Source organism: Periophthalmus magnuspinnatus, chromosome 12 (assembly GCF_009829125.3).
Source record: "Periophthalmus magnuspinnatus isolate fPerMag1 chromosome 12, fPerMag1.2.pri, whole genome shotgun sequence".
NCBI classification, from domain to species: domain Eukaryota; kingdom Metazoa; phylum Chordata; class Actinopteri; order Gobiiformes; family Gobiidae; genus Periophthalmus; species Periophthalmus magnuspinnatus.
The window spans coordinates 10,676,836-10,694,885 of record NC_047137.1 but is presented as its reverse complement, the minus strand read 5'-3'; the positions used below and the strand labels follow the sequence as shown (position 1 = coordinate 10,694,885).

At 38.3% G+C, this 18,050-nt stretch overlaps 1 protein-coding gene across 3 annotated transcripts in view; it reads right to left on the bottom strand.

Annotated features, from left to right (window-relative positions):
* vav2 (vav 2 guanine nucleotide exchange factor) overlaps positions 1–18,050 on the bottom strand; it is a 354,595-nt gene that overhangs the window by 230,509 nt on the left and 106,036 nt on the right. For all 3 annotated transcript variants that reach the window (XM_055225679.1, XM_033976209.2, XM_055225680.1), the window contains exon 2: positions 8,071–8,187. In XM_055225679.1, coding sequence (XP_055081654.1) covers positions 8,071–8,187 — 117 coding nt within the window. The remainder of the gene's footprint in view (positions 1–8,070; positions 8,188–18,050) is intronic.

Below are 18,050 nucleotides of genomic sequence, written 5' to 3'. Positions count from 1 at the left end.
AAAAGGCTTGTCGAAACCGCTCAGTGCGCTACAGTTAGTCATTACTCATTCACTGCACAGTCAGTTGTGGTACGTTATCGTTGTAGCCACAGTTGCCCTGGGACAGTAGACTAACAGAAGTGAGGCTGCCAATCTACGCCATCATACCACCACCAATCACTCAGACGTAACATTCATACTACGCAAGTTGGGTGAAGTGTCGAAAGCGAAAGGACTCAACGACAAAACCTAGCGGCCTAGCTCTAAACTAGGCCTGTCACGATAACACATTTTGAAGTACAATATACTGAAGAGGACAATATAAACGATAAACGATAATACTGAAACTAATTTATGCCACTGACACAATAACCCTACAGCAGGATTATCCCCAAAAAACTATTCTCAAGGTAAAATATGGTTAAAAACACAAACTGCAGTAAATAAATAGCAGAATGAACCACTTTAGTAGTCAGTTTTTAACCAGAAAACAACAAAAAAGAAAAAAGCACCCACAATAAATACTGACTGCCAAAAATTACTGTTCCATCTGTCGTATATACTGAACAATATGTCGATATAGTAATCGCCATGACAGCCCCACTCTAACCACTGAGCCACAGAAAGCTATTTAGTAGATGTCAGTTAGTTTGATTCAATTTACCGAATCTCTTTTGTAACACACAGCAGAAATTCCACAGTTCATTCCATCTCTGTAGCATCATCTAACTTCATGATCCACTCAAGCTTTCCAATCTGTTTATTCCCTATCAAACTTTATGCTAGCTACACTGTCTGCATCCCAACTACCACGGCACGCCATCCCGCTAAATGAACATCACTCCGGCGCTGCTTTCCAAGATCGCAAAAATTACCAATCTGTTGATCGATGGCTAACAGGTGCGAGCTAATTATGCTAATCATGGCAACAGCCGAATAAACTGATTGCCGTGTTCATTTAAACGCCGCCGATGTTCCTTTGGAGTGTAATTAAAATCGTGGAGAGAGAGAGATAGGAGAGTCGGGCTGAGTTGGAATGTTTAAGTCAAATGTATCTCAAGGGTGCGCTGCAATAAGCTGTATTTCATTGGTTTAACGATGTCATAATGAATTTGTAATGAAGGGGGAGGGGCCCGAATGGAATATGGAATATGATTGAGGTTATACGACCCGTGCTAAAATGCGCCACTAGCTGCCAATTGCGAATCTGCGGTGAACTACTAGCATCAAGGGAGTCATAGAAATAGGAGCCTACTGATGAGTTCTGTTCAACAATTTATCTGAATAATAGAAGTGCATCCGGTTATTTTTTATTTTGATTTTTTAAAATGTATTTTTATTTTATTTTGTATACAGTAAGCTTTTTTGTCTTTTTTTTTTTTTTTGAGTCAACATTTTGGAAACTTGCAACTATGAGAAAATCTATTTGATAAATACATTAAGTTGAGTGCTGAATACAGTTCACCGTGGCCTACCCCCTAACGAGAGGGCCACTGGTTCAAATTCTGTGAGTTATTACTTTTAATGACATTTCATTTCTATGACTCTTTACTGCAACATTATCTTGGAGAACCTGTATCCGATTTTTTCCCCCCATGTATCTGTGCAAAATTAATCTTGCCCCAGTGAAGTTATATTGTATGAGCAGCTCTTCAGGCAAAAAAAAAAAAAAAAAAAGTCAGCTGCGTATTGCCTACATCTAAATATAACACATCTTTTTGTTTGACAATCAGGAACTGCATGGTTGGCATGCTATTTGTTGCGTTTAGCTTTAACGTGACAACAAAACTCCACGCTAGTCTCTGAAAGTTATGAAAAGCATCATAGTCTTGTTGTGGTGAATAATTAGGATGCTCTGAATTCATAAGGTAAGTGAGAAATAACTTTGGACCCCTATAAACCCTTTAAAAGTAACTATCTCTATTTTTCATGTTTTTAAAAAGTAAATATCAAGTACAGTGCCTTTAAGGTACCAGTACTCTTATTTCTGGGCAACTTTAATCTTTCCACTTCTGGTTATGGATAAAGTTACAAATTGCTAGTTTGAAAAAAAAAAAGGACATTGACCCCAATCTGTTTTCTAGATTAGGGGGTTCCACAGGGATCAATTATGGGTCCCACTGTTTTCATTTACCTGGGCCATGGAGAAACTATTATTAGATCAGGCCAAGGGAGATGAACTCTGGGGTCGGGCTGGTCACCCTGGGACGGTGAAAGGTGGATAGGGCCTTATGAATGTTTATGGAGGAACCAATGCTATCAACAGCCTAACCCCATAGCCTTCTGTGTGGAATTCAACCTTAGAAAGAGATTAGAGGGCTATTGCAGCAGCGCAGTCCTCACAAGTGCCCCATTTGTTTTCTACTGATGCCCCGAGGGAGACGGAGAGCAATATTTGGTTCACACTCTCGGCTTTTCTCATTATATAGGAGGAGGTTTAGGGATTGGAAATAAGAGAATAAAAAAAAAATGAAAAAGTAATATTGATTATCGTTTTGTTCATTCTGCAGGATGGTAGTATTGATGCCTTTCTCATTGTTACCAAACTACATTTATGGACAAGAACGGCTTTAGTTTAGTGGGTAGAGCATTTACCCATTAACCTGAGGATTGCAGGTTCAATCCACATTGCAACTATTGTATACTAGTTGTGTCCTTGGGCAAGACACTAAACCCTCCATGACTTTAGTGTATGGATGTGTGTGACATGTTCTTTGATGGAAAAAGCTTATGCAGTTTTATAATTTACAAATAAGTGAATATTGATTTATAGTCTTATAATAATGTCCATTTAATTCAGATGTTCATGCCATATACTGAGTTCCCTGAGCTTGTATTTCTTTGTGTAGATTTTTCTACTATATTTCCACCACATTGTCATTGATATGCCATTAAAGGGGCAGTCTATCAATTTTCGGGTAGTGTCCACCAAAAATATTCTCTCCATGGTGATGCTGCCTGGAATATTCCACTATGTGTCATAAAACTTAAATATCTCCATGGATACAAGCAGGTGTCACCTTCAGACAACTTACAGATCAGATCTATGGAGAGATAACCCAATTAAACATGAGACTGCACGTTTTAAGGTAGTTCTTAGAAATAAAAAAATAAAATAAAAAACTATATAATTGAATAAATTAGAAAAGCAAATGTCAAACCTTCCACCAGAAAAATTACAGTGACTTTACAATTTGTGATCTTTCTTTTGGAATTGCTTAGTAAACAAAAATTAACATTCACAGAGTCAACTAAAGCAGTAATCCTCAATAGCTATAATTAAGTCTTAACAGTATATAGGCTGACAATACCACTTTAGTGACTTTAGTGCACAGTATGCACAGCGGTGAATACACCAGAGAGGTTAGGGCACAGAATAGACTTTTGGTGTCAATAAAAACAGGTCATTGTGCATTTCCTTGAAGGCGCCCTGTTGACGATTTAAATGTATGCCACATTAGGAGGGATCTGCCCAACTCAATATATTATAATGCCATGTACCGACCTAATGGAAAATCAATATAGACAAGACCGGGCCCATACAAAAGCCATTTCCAAATTGACGTTCGGAGAGGCCTGTGTGATTGATTGCGACTTCGGCCAGATTTTAATACCGTCCTCGTTGAGATTATTGACTCCCGACGCCATGTTGTGGTTTTTACGTATACGGACTGCCAAATGAGCTCTTGTCTATGCTGCCTCATTTCTTTATGGTTCAGGAAAAGATATGCTGAATAACATTAGGAAAAGAATGGATAAGAGTCTTCCCTGTGAATGCATTAAGCGTGAAATCGATATCAACTACTACCAAGTACCAACTCAAGGGAAAAAAGTACGCTTGGATGGTTGGGTGGTTAGCAAATCCAAAAACAGGAATGTCGTGCAGTAACTTTGCACTTTGTTTTACATTTTTTAAAATAACATGCCTAAAATGTTATTTTCCTGAAAATATAAGTAAATCTTGCACAAATAGGTGATGATAAATAGTAAATGGTCACATTTTTACATTGCGTTTTTCCTCCTTCAAAGCACCCAAAGGAACCATTCACCCATTCACACACACATTCATAGACCAGTGTACACAGACACTGGGGGGTGAGGGGGGTTAAGTGTCTTGCTCAAGGACAAAACAACAGTATTCATTTGTAGGAGCTGGAATCGCACCACCAAACTGTGAGGTAGTGGAGCTGGCCATAATACCAATGATATTTATATTGAGAGCGGAATTGAACCATCAACCTTCAGATCAGTGGACCAACACATACATCAGCATTTTCACATTTTGTCAATTTTAAACCGTAATATTGATCAAAAACAATTTAACTGACATCCGGATAAAAAACTAGTGATAAACATGGTAAACCTTATCACAACAAAGTGCCAAAGTGCAGAATCCAGCTCACTGACTTTGGAAAATCCTACTTATTCTCCAATTATCCTTAAAACAAACAGCTAAGGGAGATTGAGTCAGAGAGAAAGCCTGATATTAACATTCAGTGGACCGGATCAGTAGACACAGTGGCATCAGCCGTCATCATCAGTTTAATGACATCATACTGTTGTTTTAATGTAACCTCGAGAGTCGCCCTTCCCCCACCCACTTCCACAGCCTCATACAAATACACGATACACAGGGATTAGAGGCTACATCAAGGGCATTTCACTGGCATAAAGCTGTAAAAAAGCTAATGGAAAACAAGGATTAGTAAACGTAATGCTTTGTTTTTCTGATATTTGGAAGTCATTATATGCAGAATACAGTGATATTTGCTTCACAGGTGGGTTTTTTTCAACAATTTGTACACAGATATATTAAAAGACAATCTATACTTTTATTAGACGACATTCTAAATAAACAAGTTAGGCAAATTTATTAAATCCATAGTCATTTATAAATCACTGCCATATATCTGTCTGAATTACTCTGAAACTAGCGCACCCTTGTTGTTTACCGTAAAGAGTATCTGTTATTAGTTAAGTCCTTTAAACTACCCCAAGGTGTGAAAAGTCACCCAAGTCATATTCTAATAGTCATCTAATAGTAATGGGTGATCTAACTGGACGATCCATTAGCATACTCTCTCTACCCCTATTATTAGACCTACATAGGATGAAACACAATTTCCCAAATGTTTACATCACATATTCAGTCTTTACTCACACACTTCAACCATGTTTGCCAGCTCCTCTTTTACACAGATGTTCATTTATCTTGCTCCCTAACTTCTGAACTGCTATAACCATGTTTGTCATCCAAAAGTCGACCTTTCCAGAATCAACGTCACAGTATTTTTGCAACATTTGAACTCCATCCAAACTATCCTTGCACTATCCTTGTAACCGGCGTTTTAACAGATCCAAAATCCCTGTGAAATCCCCATAAATCTTAGAATGAGTCAGCAGCCTTGTACACGGCCAAGTCTGATTTCCACGACCTCCCAAAGTGCCTCGAGTAACTGCTGTCCCTCCCTGATGTCCATTAGATCATTGACCCATAAAGTTTTCTTCCAAATGCTCCTCCTCCACTTCCTCCTCTCTCCTCTGTGTCGTTCTCCACTCAAACTAATGCGAGCGACAGATTTGATTCTGAACCCATCCTAAAGTGAAAGAAAAATTCAAATCTGTCAACTGCTCATCAAAGCTGCTTCTTCAGTGCTGACGAGTGAAGATGTTTTGTTGCTCTGAACTGAAGAAGCAGCTTGGATGAGCAGTAAATCCTCTGCACTCCTACTCGGTCCAATTGACCGATTTGAATTTTCCTTTTATTATGGATCATACCTGGACGACTGAGGGTTTACACAGAAAACTCATCTTAAACCCGAATGCTACAAGAGAATGTATTCAGTACGAAAACATTTGCCTAAAGTTGTCTGAAGATAGCAGAAATATAAATGTGTTTTTCTTTTTTTCAGGCACTCCTAAGGCATGAAAGAATTTTATAAGACTATTCATGGAACTTGTTTGTTGCGTTCACAATTTTTATACATTGTGGCCTATCTCCGCTGTTAGATAATCACAATGTAACATCACCTATATTGCACCTGGTTGAAAATAAAAAGAGACGATACTTTAAGACGACAAGATTTTTTGATTTTGGTCCTAATCTACTGCCTGGTGAGTTGCTAACAGTGATTAAAGTGAAAGTTTGCCACAATTCACTTTTACAGAACATATATCTACCTCAACAACAACCCGTCTCTGTATACATTCTACAGAAGGGTTAAGCTCAGTGATTTTATTTGTACTCTTTGATCCCAGTGAGCTCTTTGTTTCAGGGCTAGCTAAGAAAAAAAACAAAACAGAAAACAAAACGCTGGTCATATTTTTGGAGAGGCAACCCTGCTCACAGTAAGAAGGTAAGGTAAGGTACTTTACAGTTACAAAAACACCTGTATGAATGAATGCACACAAAATAGTTTTGGATAATGCCACGCTGTAGAACATTCCAGGCCAAGCACCACCAGAAGTTCCACGCCGCACCACTAAAGGTAGTATGGTAGTATAGGATTTATTTTAAATAGTTAATAAACATGTGTCCCTGAATGTTCTGTTTGTTTTGAACAGGTTTACTTCACAAATAAACTGCTTGATTCCATGGAAAAAGAAAATTAAAAACATACAAACCATACTTTTGTTTAAGTCTATTTTTTTGGCAAAAAAATGTGATGCCAAATCCTATAACAAAAAACTGTTTGTAGTAGACACAAAAGTGATGAACGTGCACATATAGTTATTCCCTGCTTTAAATAAAGTTTTGAACTCAAATCAACACTTTAGGGATCATTAGTGCAATCAAACTGCTGCAAACATAAACAACACATACGCAGTACGTTTCCTGAATAACATCTCTTAATTATACGCTCTATCATGTCTTGTCAAAGGTGACATCTGGCATGTAAACAGCGGAAATGCTCAACCAGTCTATAGAGATGTGAACACATCACCCAGAACATTTGATTCCAAATGCTCCACTGATCATTTCTATCATCTATTCATTTATCCACAAATCACACGCAACCCAAATCAGGAATCAAAGACAAACATGCAATGCAAATGCCAAAAACAGCTCACAGTTAGAAATTATTTACAAAACACAAACACAATATACCTGATAAAAAACTGAATGTATGTGCTGTGCCAGCCCCACACTGCCAGCTCAATCCTCCTCCTCTTAGCCTATTTCATAAAAGGTATAATACTCCCTACAACAGAAGCATAGCCAGACTTCCTGTGTTAGAACTCCAGCCTCATCTTTACAACTCTCTGGCTACTTCAATTTATTCTGCAACAGTAGCCTTTAGCACTAACTTAGATGTGTGTGTAGTGATGCCAAATATGCTGTCTTATTATCGATAAAACCTGTTCGAACTGTAGTTTATACAGCTTCTGAAATCCATCTGAAGATTAGCAGTTCATTTTTCACTCTTGAAACTTTCCTGGATAGCTTTAAAATAATCTTGAGGTGTATCAGGACAAGTATAAGACACATAGACGAGTATATGCCCATGGACCACTATGGAACGTAAAAGAATGTACTATGATTTAAAGTTGAAAATTTAATTATATTGTCTAAAGAAAGTGTTTTTAATTATCATTGTGGTATTTGAATATGTAGAGAGTATAAAGTCTAGTCCATTGTCAAAAATGTCTTTAGTTTTAGTGTTTATAAAGCCCTTAATGTTTAATTTCAGTCTCCCAACTAACAGATCTATCTATGGGTTTCAGAATGATTCAAAATTATAACTGTTACCATAGAGATTAACAATTCAAAACATCTTTTGAAGGTGCTCCAAATGTTACATATACCCAGAAGCTAAAACCTGTGAATACAACCTTTTTTTTTTATAGCCAATAAGCACATCAACTCTATATTCCAAGAGCCAAAAGAGCCATGACAGATCGCTTCACAGATTGCCAAAACTCCAAGCAACGAATCTCTGTCTATGATCTGACAAGGATCCAACATAACTCCAGGCATAATAGCATCAGCGTCGCAAGCAGCTTCATGTCTCCGAGCACAAACCGTCGCCCATGGGTGCTCATAACAGCAGTGAGCGGCGTACAAAGGAACAAACGTATAAGCTGACTCACCTTGCCGAAATCCCGGACATCGAAAAGGTCGAAGGGGTCGAAGAGTTCACTGTTGCGCAGGCCGAACTTGTCGTGGCAGACCTTGAGAAATGTGCGGATGTTCTTCAGGCACAGGAACTGCAAAGGAGAAAGAAAGATGTTAATGCTAGTTCTGTTGATGAAGGTCCATAGAAGGTTCGACTAAAATATGTTATAGAAATGGTGCAAAACTAAACATTGATCAAGACAACTTCTAGATTATACCGTAAATGCAAGTTTATACCTCTACTCCTTGGACAAGTTGATGCTTAAAACAAATATTTGAAAAGATCATTTGATGTACGGTGAATTGGTGTTACAGTAAAGAGAATGCACCAGATTATTTCCATATAATAAAGTAATGTTTTGCTTCAGTACAGGTATATTGTACAAGTATACAAGTAGCCCTTCGGGTCAAAAAGGAGCTGCTGCGTTCTGTCTGTCTCGTTTAATGAATAAGTGTTTTCTTCATCTGCGAATCAAGAAGTAATGCATGTCCGCTGTTGGCGTGCTAGTTGTTGTTAGCATTACCGCAACAGCAAAACTCCACTCTGGCCTTTGAAAGTTGAGAAAAGATCTTATAAACTCATCACGGTGGATAATGAGGATGCTAAGAAGGTATTAGTAAAGTAAAACACAACTTTGGACCACTGCAAATGTTTGTTTTTTTTGTTTGTTTTGAATGTTTTAACACAGTAAAACTCAGGTAACTACAACTTTAAACATACAGACAGGAACACAGTCTTGAAATAACACTCATCCGCCATTATCCATCTCATGCACGCACGCTTGCACACCTAGTTTAAGCGATAAACGTGTCTCTTGCTACGTTTTAAAAAAGAGGCTATTGACCACTTCAAATCACGTTGCGTTAGACTAAACCGCACGACACGATTTGAAGACACACAAGGCATTCATTAGGAGACAGTGCAAGTTAATTGGTTGTGCGTATAAACAATGCATGAAGCAGCATTTTTTAGCCATTCCAAGCCTATAACGAGAAGCAGTCCATGTCCAAGGGCAACGTGTCCCCAGCCACACCCAGAGTCAATGCACAACCCCGGGGTCACTGGCCCTGGATCAAGACCCCTACAGCTCCAGCTTATTCACAGGTATCATTACTGAATATTTAGCATTTTATTTATGCATCAAGGCTATCCAGTCCTATTAATTTATCTCTTTACAACAATTTATTACATTATCTTATTTCTCTATGCAACTTTGTATCTCGTGCAAAGCAAATTGTTCATTATAGGTGAGGGCATGAAACTAATATGTATTGAATCACCGTGACCTTTACTTCGAAGCACCGAACGATTCCCCATCAATTCATTCAAGGCAATTTGCTGCATTCTACTCGCCTATTATTTCAACATTAGCATATTTATGTACCAACAATGACTGTAACCCACTTATGCAAACAGCGCGTATTTACAATGCAGAGGAATTACTCGCGGAGATCTTCCAGTTGCACGATGCCTAATAAAAATTCCATAGCTGCATCGCCATTGGTGTCTATATGATTGCTCCAATAACTGCATAGGAATATTCAAATATTAATGGTAATCTAACCATCAACCATCGCCCTACAGCCTATTGAATGTGGGAGATGCATAACCTGTCATGCAAATTCAGAAGCTACTCAAATATGCCCTTTTATTGAGCTGTGAAGCCGGAAAAGGATCCATACAAACTCGGTGAGAGGTTAGGTCGTGGAGGAAAATGACTGTCTCTTTCTGTTTGGTATTTCACAATTTTGAATTTTAATTTAGGACATAAAATATTAGGTTAAAGAAAGCATGATCTATGCCTTGTGAACTATGCACTTCTTATTTCCTGTTCCCACTGTCTGAACAAATGAATATGTAGAATCCATTCGCAGCAACCAGCAGTCAGATACTGATTGTACGTAAGAGTGTGCAAGCTCAGAGCGTCTTTTGCGCTACACGTACATATTATGCATTCTTGTGGCTTTATAGTTTTGGTCGCCTTGGGATAAGTATTTCACATTTTTTAACTTTAAGTAATTTCTACATTTGGGAAACAGACTTTATAAACTATACTTCTGTTTGCAAAGAGGTGTTTAGGTGCAGGAGCTCCCTCTGCTGTCTGCAACAGAAGTTAATAATGGGGAGTTAATGAAGTCGATGTGAATGCTACGCTAATAGAGCCATGCATTCGTCGTGAACACAAATTGAAATAAGAATGAGCTTCTTTATCTGTGACGTAACAATTCGGGCAAACAGAGCATTTTTGAATGCTCGGAGAAGAAAGAAACGACTTTGGATTAATGGATTGAATGAAAAAAGCCTTAATGAACCAAAATATGACTACAGGTATGAATTAGTTGGGGGCAAAACAATCTGACATGGTTAAAAGCTTAAAGCAAACCTCTTTTAGAGCTTTTAATCATGTTATAGTCATTTCTCATTAATCTTCTCGAAGTTATATTAAGACTTGAGATTTGTTTCCCAATTTTATTTTCTTAATTGGTGATACACGTAGGGTTCAGCAGCGGCACAGTCATTTTAGAATAAATGAAAAAAATCTGCAACTAGCATGGTTATCCATCGGAGGTGCCAACAGTTGCTAGCTCTTTGCAGCAACATCAGCTCCGCAGTTTTCATATGACTTGTTTATTTTATTAAGTCATTTTAGATCAATATTACGATTCAAAATGTCCAATTTAAAACATAGTAATTCATGGGTGTCATAGATTGTAACTATATAGCAGACGTTAATCTTAAAAACATCCATTTTGCATATTATGTGTCCTTAACCATTCCTTTTACAACCATAACAGGAACATACTGTATTTTAATCCTCATCACTGTCAGATTGGATTAGATTAAAATTCCATTCGCATCTTAATCCTTACATACTGCAATCTTTTATGACAGAATTTTTTCGCAGGCGCTAGTTTATCCTCAAACAACCCATCCACAAATATACAGCAAACTTTCATAGTAATAACTTGCAATCTTGAGAGTCATATTCAATAGATATATGCAAAAATTACAGAATCCCCTGGGAGCCATATTTTGCGAGCAGTATAGCGTTACGTGCCATGCTAACTTCCACTGAGGACATTAAAAATAGCATAACACTCATATTTCTGCCATTACAACACCAAACTGTTGCTACAATAGAACATATTTGCTCGTGGTCCTAATTAGCATTGCTCTTTTTGATAAACACTTGGGTGACTGGTGAGAGGATAGTGTCCAATAGTGCAGCCTGATATCTGCTGGTATTTCCAATGGCCACGCCTGTCTCATTCTCATTCATAAAAGCGTACCTGTTCAACCCCCGTGTCACAGCGAGAGGGAGATGCAAAAGCTGATAGAAATACTAAATAAGATATCACAGGTGGGTTACTGAGACAGCACCTGTATTCACTGTATAGCTTTGGTAAAGTGTGTTTGTGCATGTTAAACAGGGAAGCCTATATAGTGGTAAAGGATTAGAATTTTCTCACAGTGGTATGTAGAAATGGCTTTGTGACTGCAAAATTATGTAAAAATCAGCTATTTCCTGTGCTATACTGTTGTTGAACCTACTAAACCACCCCATATGTCTCTGTATGGTGATATTTATGAATTAAATTGGTGATACATTTTTATTTTAAATTGCATATTATTATTATTATTATTATTATTATTCATTTATTTATTTTATTGATAATATTTATTTATTTTATTGATTATTTTTTAATTCATAAATTTTTTCCAAATTTTAACGCACTCATGAATGTACATTTACAGTTGCAGGGCAAGTATGTAATGATCTGATATTTTGAGGTTAGTTCAGAGTTGACACCTTTTGTTGTTGTTAATGTACCTGCTTTTTTATGTGGTACTAGTTGCTATGCTGACAAATTTATATGAAGGTTCTATTCATCGTCCATTCTCATTCGTCTGTTTTTAGAGACTTTCTCTAATTAGCTGAGACTACCTTTGTTTCGCCCTTGTTTTTGGCGTGCGTTATGGCCTACAGTAGCTCAGACCAAGCTAGAATTATTTAACGTTTTTCATTTTAAACCACAATGTGTAACGTTTTAGCTATTTTTACACTGAAAACTGGAAAAAAAAAAACATGCATTCATACTCTGACCAGGCTTGCATCTCCACAAACCTGACTCTTATTGGCCTGGAGGACGGCCTTCTCCTGCTTGTTTCCATGGAAATGTTGTTCTTTTGGCTATAGTCTTCCGCAGTACGGTTTTAACTTTCTGCTTCCATAGAATGACGCAGGTGACGTGCCACTTCCAGAAAATTAGAAATTGTACCTGTTCACAGTTGCAGTACATCCCTGTATAATTACTTTACTAGGAATATACTACAGATAGCAATACTTTGATACATAAGAAACAAAATTGAAAGCCAGACCTCCTTGCGAAATATTATGTCACCAGGTCAAGGAAAAAAATATGAAATCTTACAGTTTTCTTGCATAGTTTTCTCATTTTGAAACATCCCGCCTGTTTGGCAAACTATTTAGGATCAACTTCCCGTCACCTGTTTGATATTTAACTCGATACGTCCTCTCCTTCACACCTCCGCCATTCTCATTCTCCACACGCCACCACCCAACCCCAGTGTCACCCCATAGGAGAGCCTCGCTGGTCCTTAAAAACCTCATCTGATTGGCCGACCGCGCGGTGTGACATTTGCGGTCGGGCGGCGAAGGTTATCGAATCTGCGGATCGTGGGTTTAGAAAAAGCGTATTTTCTATGGCCCCTGATATGAAAAGGTAACATTTGTTGGAGGAGTATGGAGAGAAAGAACGAGTCTGGAGATGGAGTGGAGATGTGTCTGACATAATAATGGATGTTGGCGATAAGAGCGGAGCAGGGGAGAGTGGCTATGATCATGAAGAAGCAGGCCATTTGAGCTGGGAAGGAGAGGAGAGGGGATAGGGGGGGAGTGAGGAGAGCAGTGGACACCTCCTAAGGCTCCACGGATTCACAAACATCCATCTGGAATTGCCAGGCCCTGTGTGCTACTGTCTCGAGGCTATGAGAGGAAAATAACAAATAAAGTTGGAAGTGTTTGGGAGAGTGGTGTTGTGGTGCAATAGTTTTATACTGGTGTGATGGGAGGCAAACAGTGGGTTGAAGGAGCGTTTTTGTTGAATGAGTTGCCATGACAGCTTGGATTTGACATCTCAAAGCTAGGTTAAATCATCTTGTTTAAACAAATAATATTTACTTCTGTTGGTCACATTTAATCAGGTTTGAGGAGAAACCCAGAAACTCAAAAACCATGACTCCCCTCACTCTTCATTCTCTGTTTCTGTGTCCTTGCCCAAGGATACAGAAACAGTGGAAGCTGAAACTGACCACCAAGCTGGAAGACCCATTGGCTATACTAACTGAACCAGTGTCGGGAGTGGGATTTGAACCTCCAAACCTCGGATTAGTAGATCAATGTTCTACCAACCGGAGAGAAACTACAGTTACAAGAAACTGGACCTGTAATAGGATGCAATTAGATGCCTATAACACAAAAACATTGAATATCAAATGTGAATTATTCAACAAAACATGTAAAGTTCTTAAAGGGCCCGTACTACGCTGTTTTCTGGCAATTTTTTTCTGTAATCATGTAGTTTTCTCATCAAAAACATACCTGGAGTTGTGTTTTGTTTCATTCACACATGTTTAACACACAAACCCTGCATATTTAAGCTGAGTGTATCTTCTGTTAGACCTTGTGATGTCATCGTGTGGCAATACAGGAAGTGCTCCGTAGTGTTTTTATTCTCAATCACTTGGATCATTTCAGTCGTGGAATTACAAATCCCTACTGAACAAAAGGTAAAAGGTAGCTGTAAACTTCCACTACGCGACATCACAAGGTGGAACAGAGCATTTTGAGCATTGGAGATGAAGACAGATAATACAGGATTACTCAAATATGTGTGAATGAAACAAAACACAACTCCAGGTGTGTTTTTGATAAGGTAACAGCACTATAATATGGGTTAAAGCTCACAATTTGTTGCACGTTTGAGCAAGACACTTCACCCATCATGCCTGTATGAACGAGAGGTATGCAAATAAAGGCCAAATAATCAATTCCCACCATAATTTGCACTACCAAACTTATATTTCAATCCTAATCTTAAACTCACCGAAAACTGTGGCAGACCAAACAGGCAAGTGACAATCCAACACAAACACAGCCATTCCATAGTACCACTACAGAGACATACATTAAACAGCTGTGTATTTTCACTACTCGCACTTAGACTTTACTGCACTCAATTACTATAAAACCATGTGTACCGTTCGCTTGATACCGTTGCCTTAAATAGCTGTCACATGCCATCAGGAGTAATGGAATACAATAAAAGGCAATGGCAAAGCAGCTCGCAAAACCAAATGAGATGTGATGTTTGGGGACGGAAACGGGTCTTCGAGTTAATAGAAGGATTTCAGTTTGATGAGTGGAAGGAGTTTGTAGTATAACACTATCAACTTTATATTTAGGGGGGATTTGTGAGGTTAATGTGACTAATACGATGCGCCGGAGGAGGGTTGATACGAGAGTGTAAGCGTTCGTGGGTGGAAGAGGTGTCCTTGGAGCAGCACTTGAGGAAAAGAAAATGAATAAATATATAATAAATGTTAGTTTAGTTAGTTTTCTGGTCTAATAAATGAAATAAAGGCAAAGTTGGTGGGTTGTGAGAATAAAACAGGGTGTTGAGGTATGTGAAGTCCATTAAAAGTGCAGTATGTGACTTTTCTAGTGTGTCTAGTGTTCCACAGTTACAAAACATACCTTGATTAACACAGATCTGACTTGTAACTTTGGCTATTGGTGCTGTTTGCTTGTATCAATAGAGATAGATAAGTTTAATATTATAAATAAAGTTTTAAGCAATGGGGCGAAAAAACATCCATGGAAACAGGTGGCAGACACTCGACCAGAAAAGTTACATAATGCAAGTTTAATTATTGTTAAATAGTTAAAATCTGATTTATTAAAAGGTTCTACAAAAACAACGCAATCAGAAAGGAATATGGGGAGAAGGTGAGATTTAATTCTACATGTGTTAAACGTGTGTCAATCAAAGAAAACACAACTCTAGGTGTGTTTTTGATGAGGAAACAACATTATAACAAAGATAAAAAAAAAATTGTAATATATTATCCCCAAAATAACAATGAGAAATGTCTTGATCAATAATTTTTGAACCAGGAACCTGTAATATAACCGTGTTTTCTTCCTTAAAGCCATTAAAGAATAAAAGTTGTAATCAAACAGACAGAGAAATTGACAGATTCTAAAAATTCTTGCACAAAACAAAAGTTCTCAGATACGTTTTTTAAATTTGAATCATAGTAATGCCATGCAACATATCGTTTTCAAAATCCAACTCAATCCAACTCCAAACATATGAAAGTATTTGTCTATCGGCACATAACAAATGAACCAGGATATTTTGCGCCTCCCTCGGTTCCAATTTCACAAGCAGCTTCACTTCAACTAATGACTGCAATATTTCTACTCTGAGACTAGCGCCGCAAAAGGTCACATGACACGCTCCGAAGATGCGCCAAGATGAATGGAATCAACCAGCACCAACCAGTCAGAACCCCGCAGTCCAGAAGTGGGGTTCTTCTACCTAGGGTGTGAAGTGGAGCTCCTCTACCTAGGGTGTGAACCAGCACGAACAGGGAGAACAAGTTAATATTAAAGAGTTCATATTATGTCAAATCAATAATATATAAATGTCGTGAAAATTTCCAAAACATGTGCATCTACGTCCCCAGATAAGAGGTAAAAAGGCTCAAATGATCAAATATAGCTTTTACCGCTACCAATTCTAAAGATGATTTTTCTTAATTACAAAAACATTGGACATGCCCCATTTACTTATGTTATAATTTGGCGTTTCAGTTTTCAAAATGATTAGCTGAAAGCAGAATGAGCCTCACATGCGTCTCTTATTTGGGTTGCCAGTTTTCAGAGGTGGGTAGAGTAGCCAAAACATACTCAAATACAAGTAGAAAAGTATTTGGGAGGTACTAGGGAGAGAAAAACCCAGGACACACTGGAGGGACTATGTCTCTCGGCTGGCCTGGGAACGCCTTGGGGTCCCAACGGAGGAGCTGGAGGACGTGTCTGGGGTGAGGGAAGTCTGGAAGTCCCTGCTCCTGCTGCCTCCCCGACCCAGCACCGGATAAGTGGAAGAAAATGGATGGATGGAAGTATTTGGGAAAACTTAAAGAACAACTGTCGGGACTTACTCACAGTAGGAAGAGGAAACGTTTAAGTGTACTGTTAGTTCAATACAAATATTACTCAAGTATTAGTAACAAAAAAGATTGCTAGAAAAGTTATTCAAGTTATTCAAGTTATTCAAGTAAAAGTAACTGAATATTGTCACTACGTAAACCCCAGCCCCCGCACCCAATCATTAGTTTTACAGCTTAGTGAGTGAATTCTGGAGTTTCAGAGTTTTCACATGAGGTCCATATACTGAGAATGCGAAAAACTTATAAAGTGTTCTCTATATGCAGGTTAAAAGACTGTCAAAGCAGGTTCAGTTGTGATTCAGTGTGACGGCTACAAGCAAAGACCCTTAATAACAAGTTTGTTTGACACTAAAGCTAAAATGGGCCGATTCATGAAGAGTGCTGAGGGTTACATTTAGTTCTTTAGAGAAAATTTTCCTTGAGTTGCGTTGTTCGAGTCATCCTGCACAATTAGTCTGTCTTTACCTTGAGAGCTAAGTACAATCTATTAAACTTTCTGATGCCTTGAAGTAGTTCATTAAAGGGCCCATGTTACTCTGTTTTCTGATCTATGTTATAAAGTTGTTTCCTCATCACAAAGCATACCTGGACTTGCATTTTGTTTCATGTTTAACACACAAACCCTGCATATTTAGGTTCAGTTCTTCTATCAAACTTCTCTCAAACACTCTGTTCCACCTTCTGATGTCATCGTGTGGCAATACAGGAAGTGCTCCGCTGTGTTTTTAAACTCCATACACCTTCACTAGAATCATTTGGATGATTTCAGCCCTGGATTGCTCATCTCTACTGAACAAAAGTTAAAAGGTAGCTTGAAAATTACTGCTTCATGACATCACAAGGTGGAATAGGCCATTTTGAGGTTTGGGGATGTAGACAGACTAATAATGCTGGGTTACAAAAATAACTTCAGGTACGTTTATGATTATAACATGGCTTAAAGCTTGCAGGAGTCCATTTTGCACAATGTAGGACCTAACTGTACCACCACTAACCACCTACGCACACACCCCATGAATGCAAACAACACATGAACAAAATGAGTGAAGTGTCTTGCTTAAGGACAGAATAGTCTTTGATCGAAACTGAGATTGAAGGTGTTTAAAAAAACCTGAGCTGTGCATAATATAGGACCTTTAAGAGGAGGAGACTTGTTGAGGAAGACGGGTGCGGGGCAAGGTACAAAAAAAGGAAAAGTGTCAGATGTTTTGACTGAAGCCGTGAGCCGTATCACTACGCCACATCACACACAGAATAATGCATCTGCCCAGCGGGGAGCCACCTTTATCGAATGTACAACCCCCAACCGTGTGTTAGGATCTGAAAGAGACAAATTACAGCGTCCTCGTTAAAACCCCAGCCAGGGAAAATTAGGGAGAAAAGACGTAAAGGAAATGGAAGAGGGAGGAGGGAAAAAATAGGGGGTTAAAAGGGAGTTTGGAAAGTAAAAATAGCAGAAGGGAAGGAGGTTATGGTGGTTGTGTACTAGCGACATTAGGGTTGACAAAAGTATTGAAACTAGATACTAATTTAAGGAGGTACTGATACTAAAAAAGTTACTTTAACAGGACAGAAATGAACCTTTCCTGAGTAGCTTTAGAATGATCTTGAGCTGTATCAGAACACATATAAGGTCACATAGACTGAGGGATTACACAGATATAAGGCCACATGGTATTATAAAAGAAAGTACTG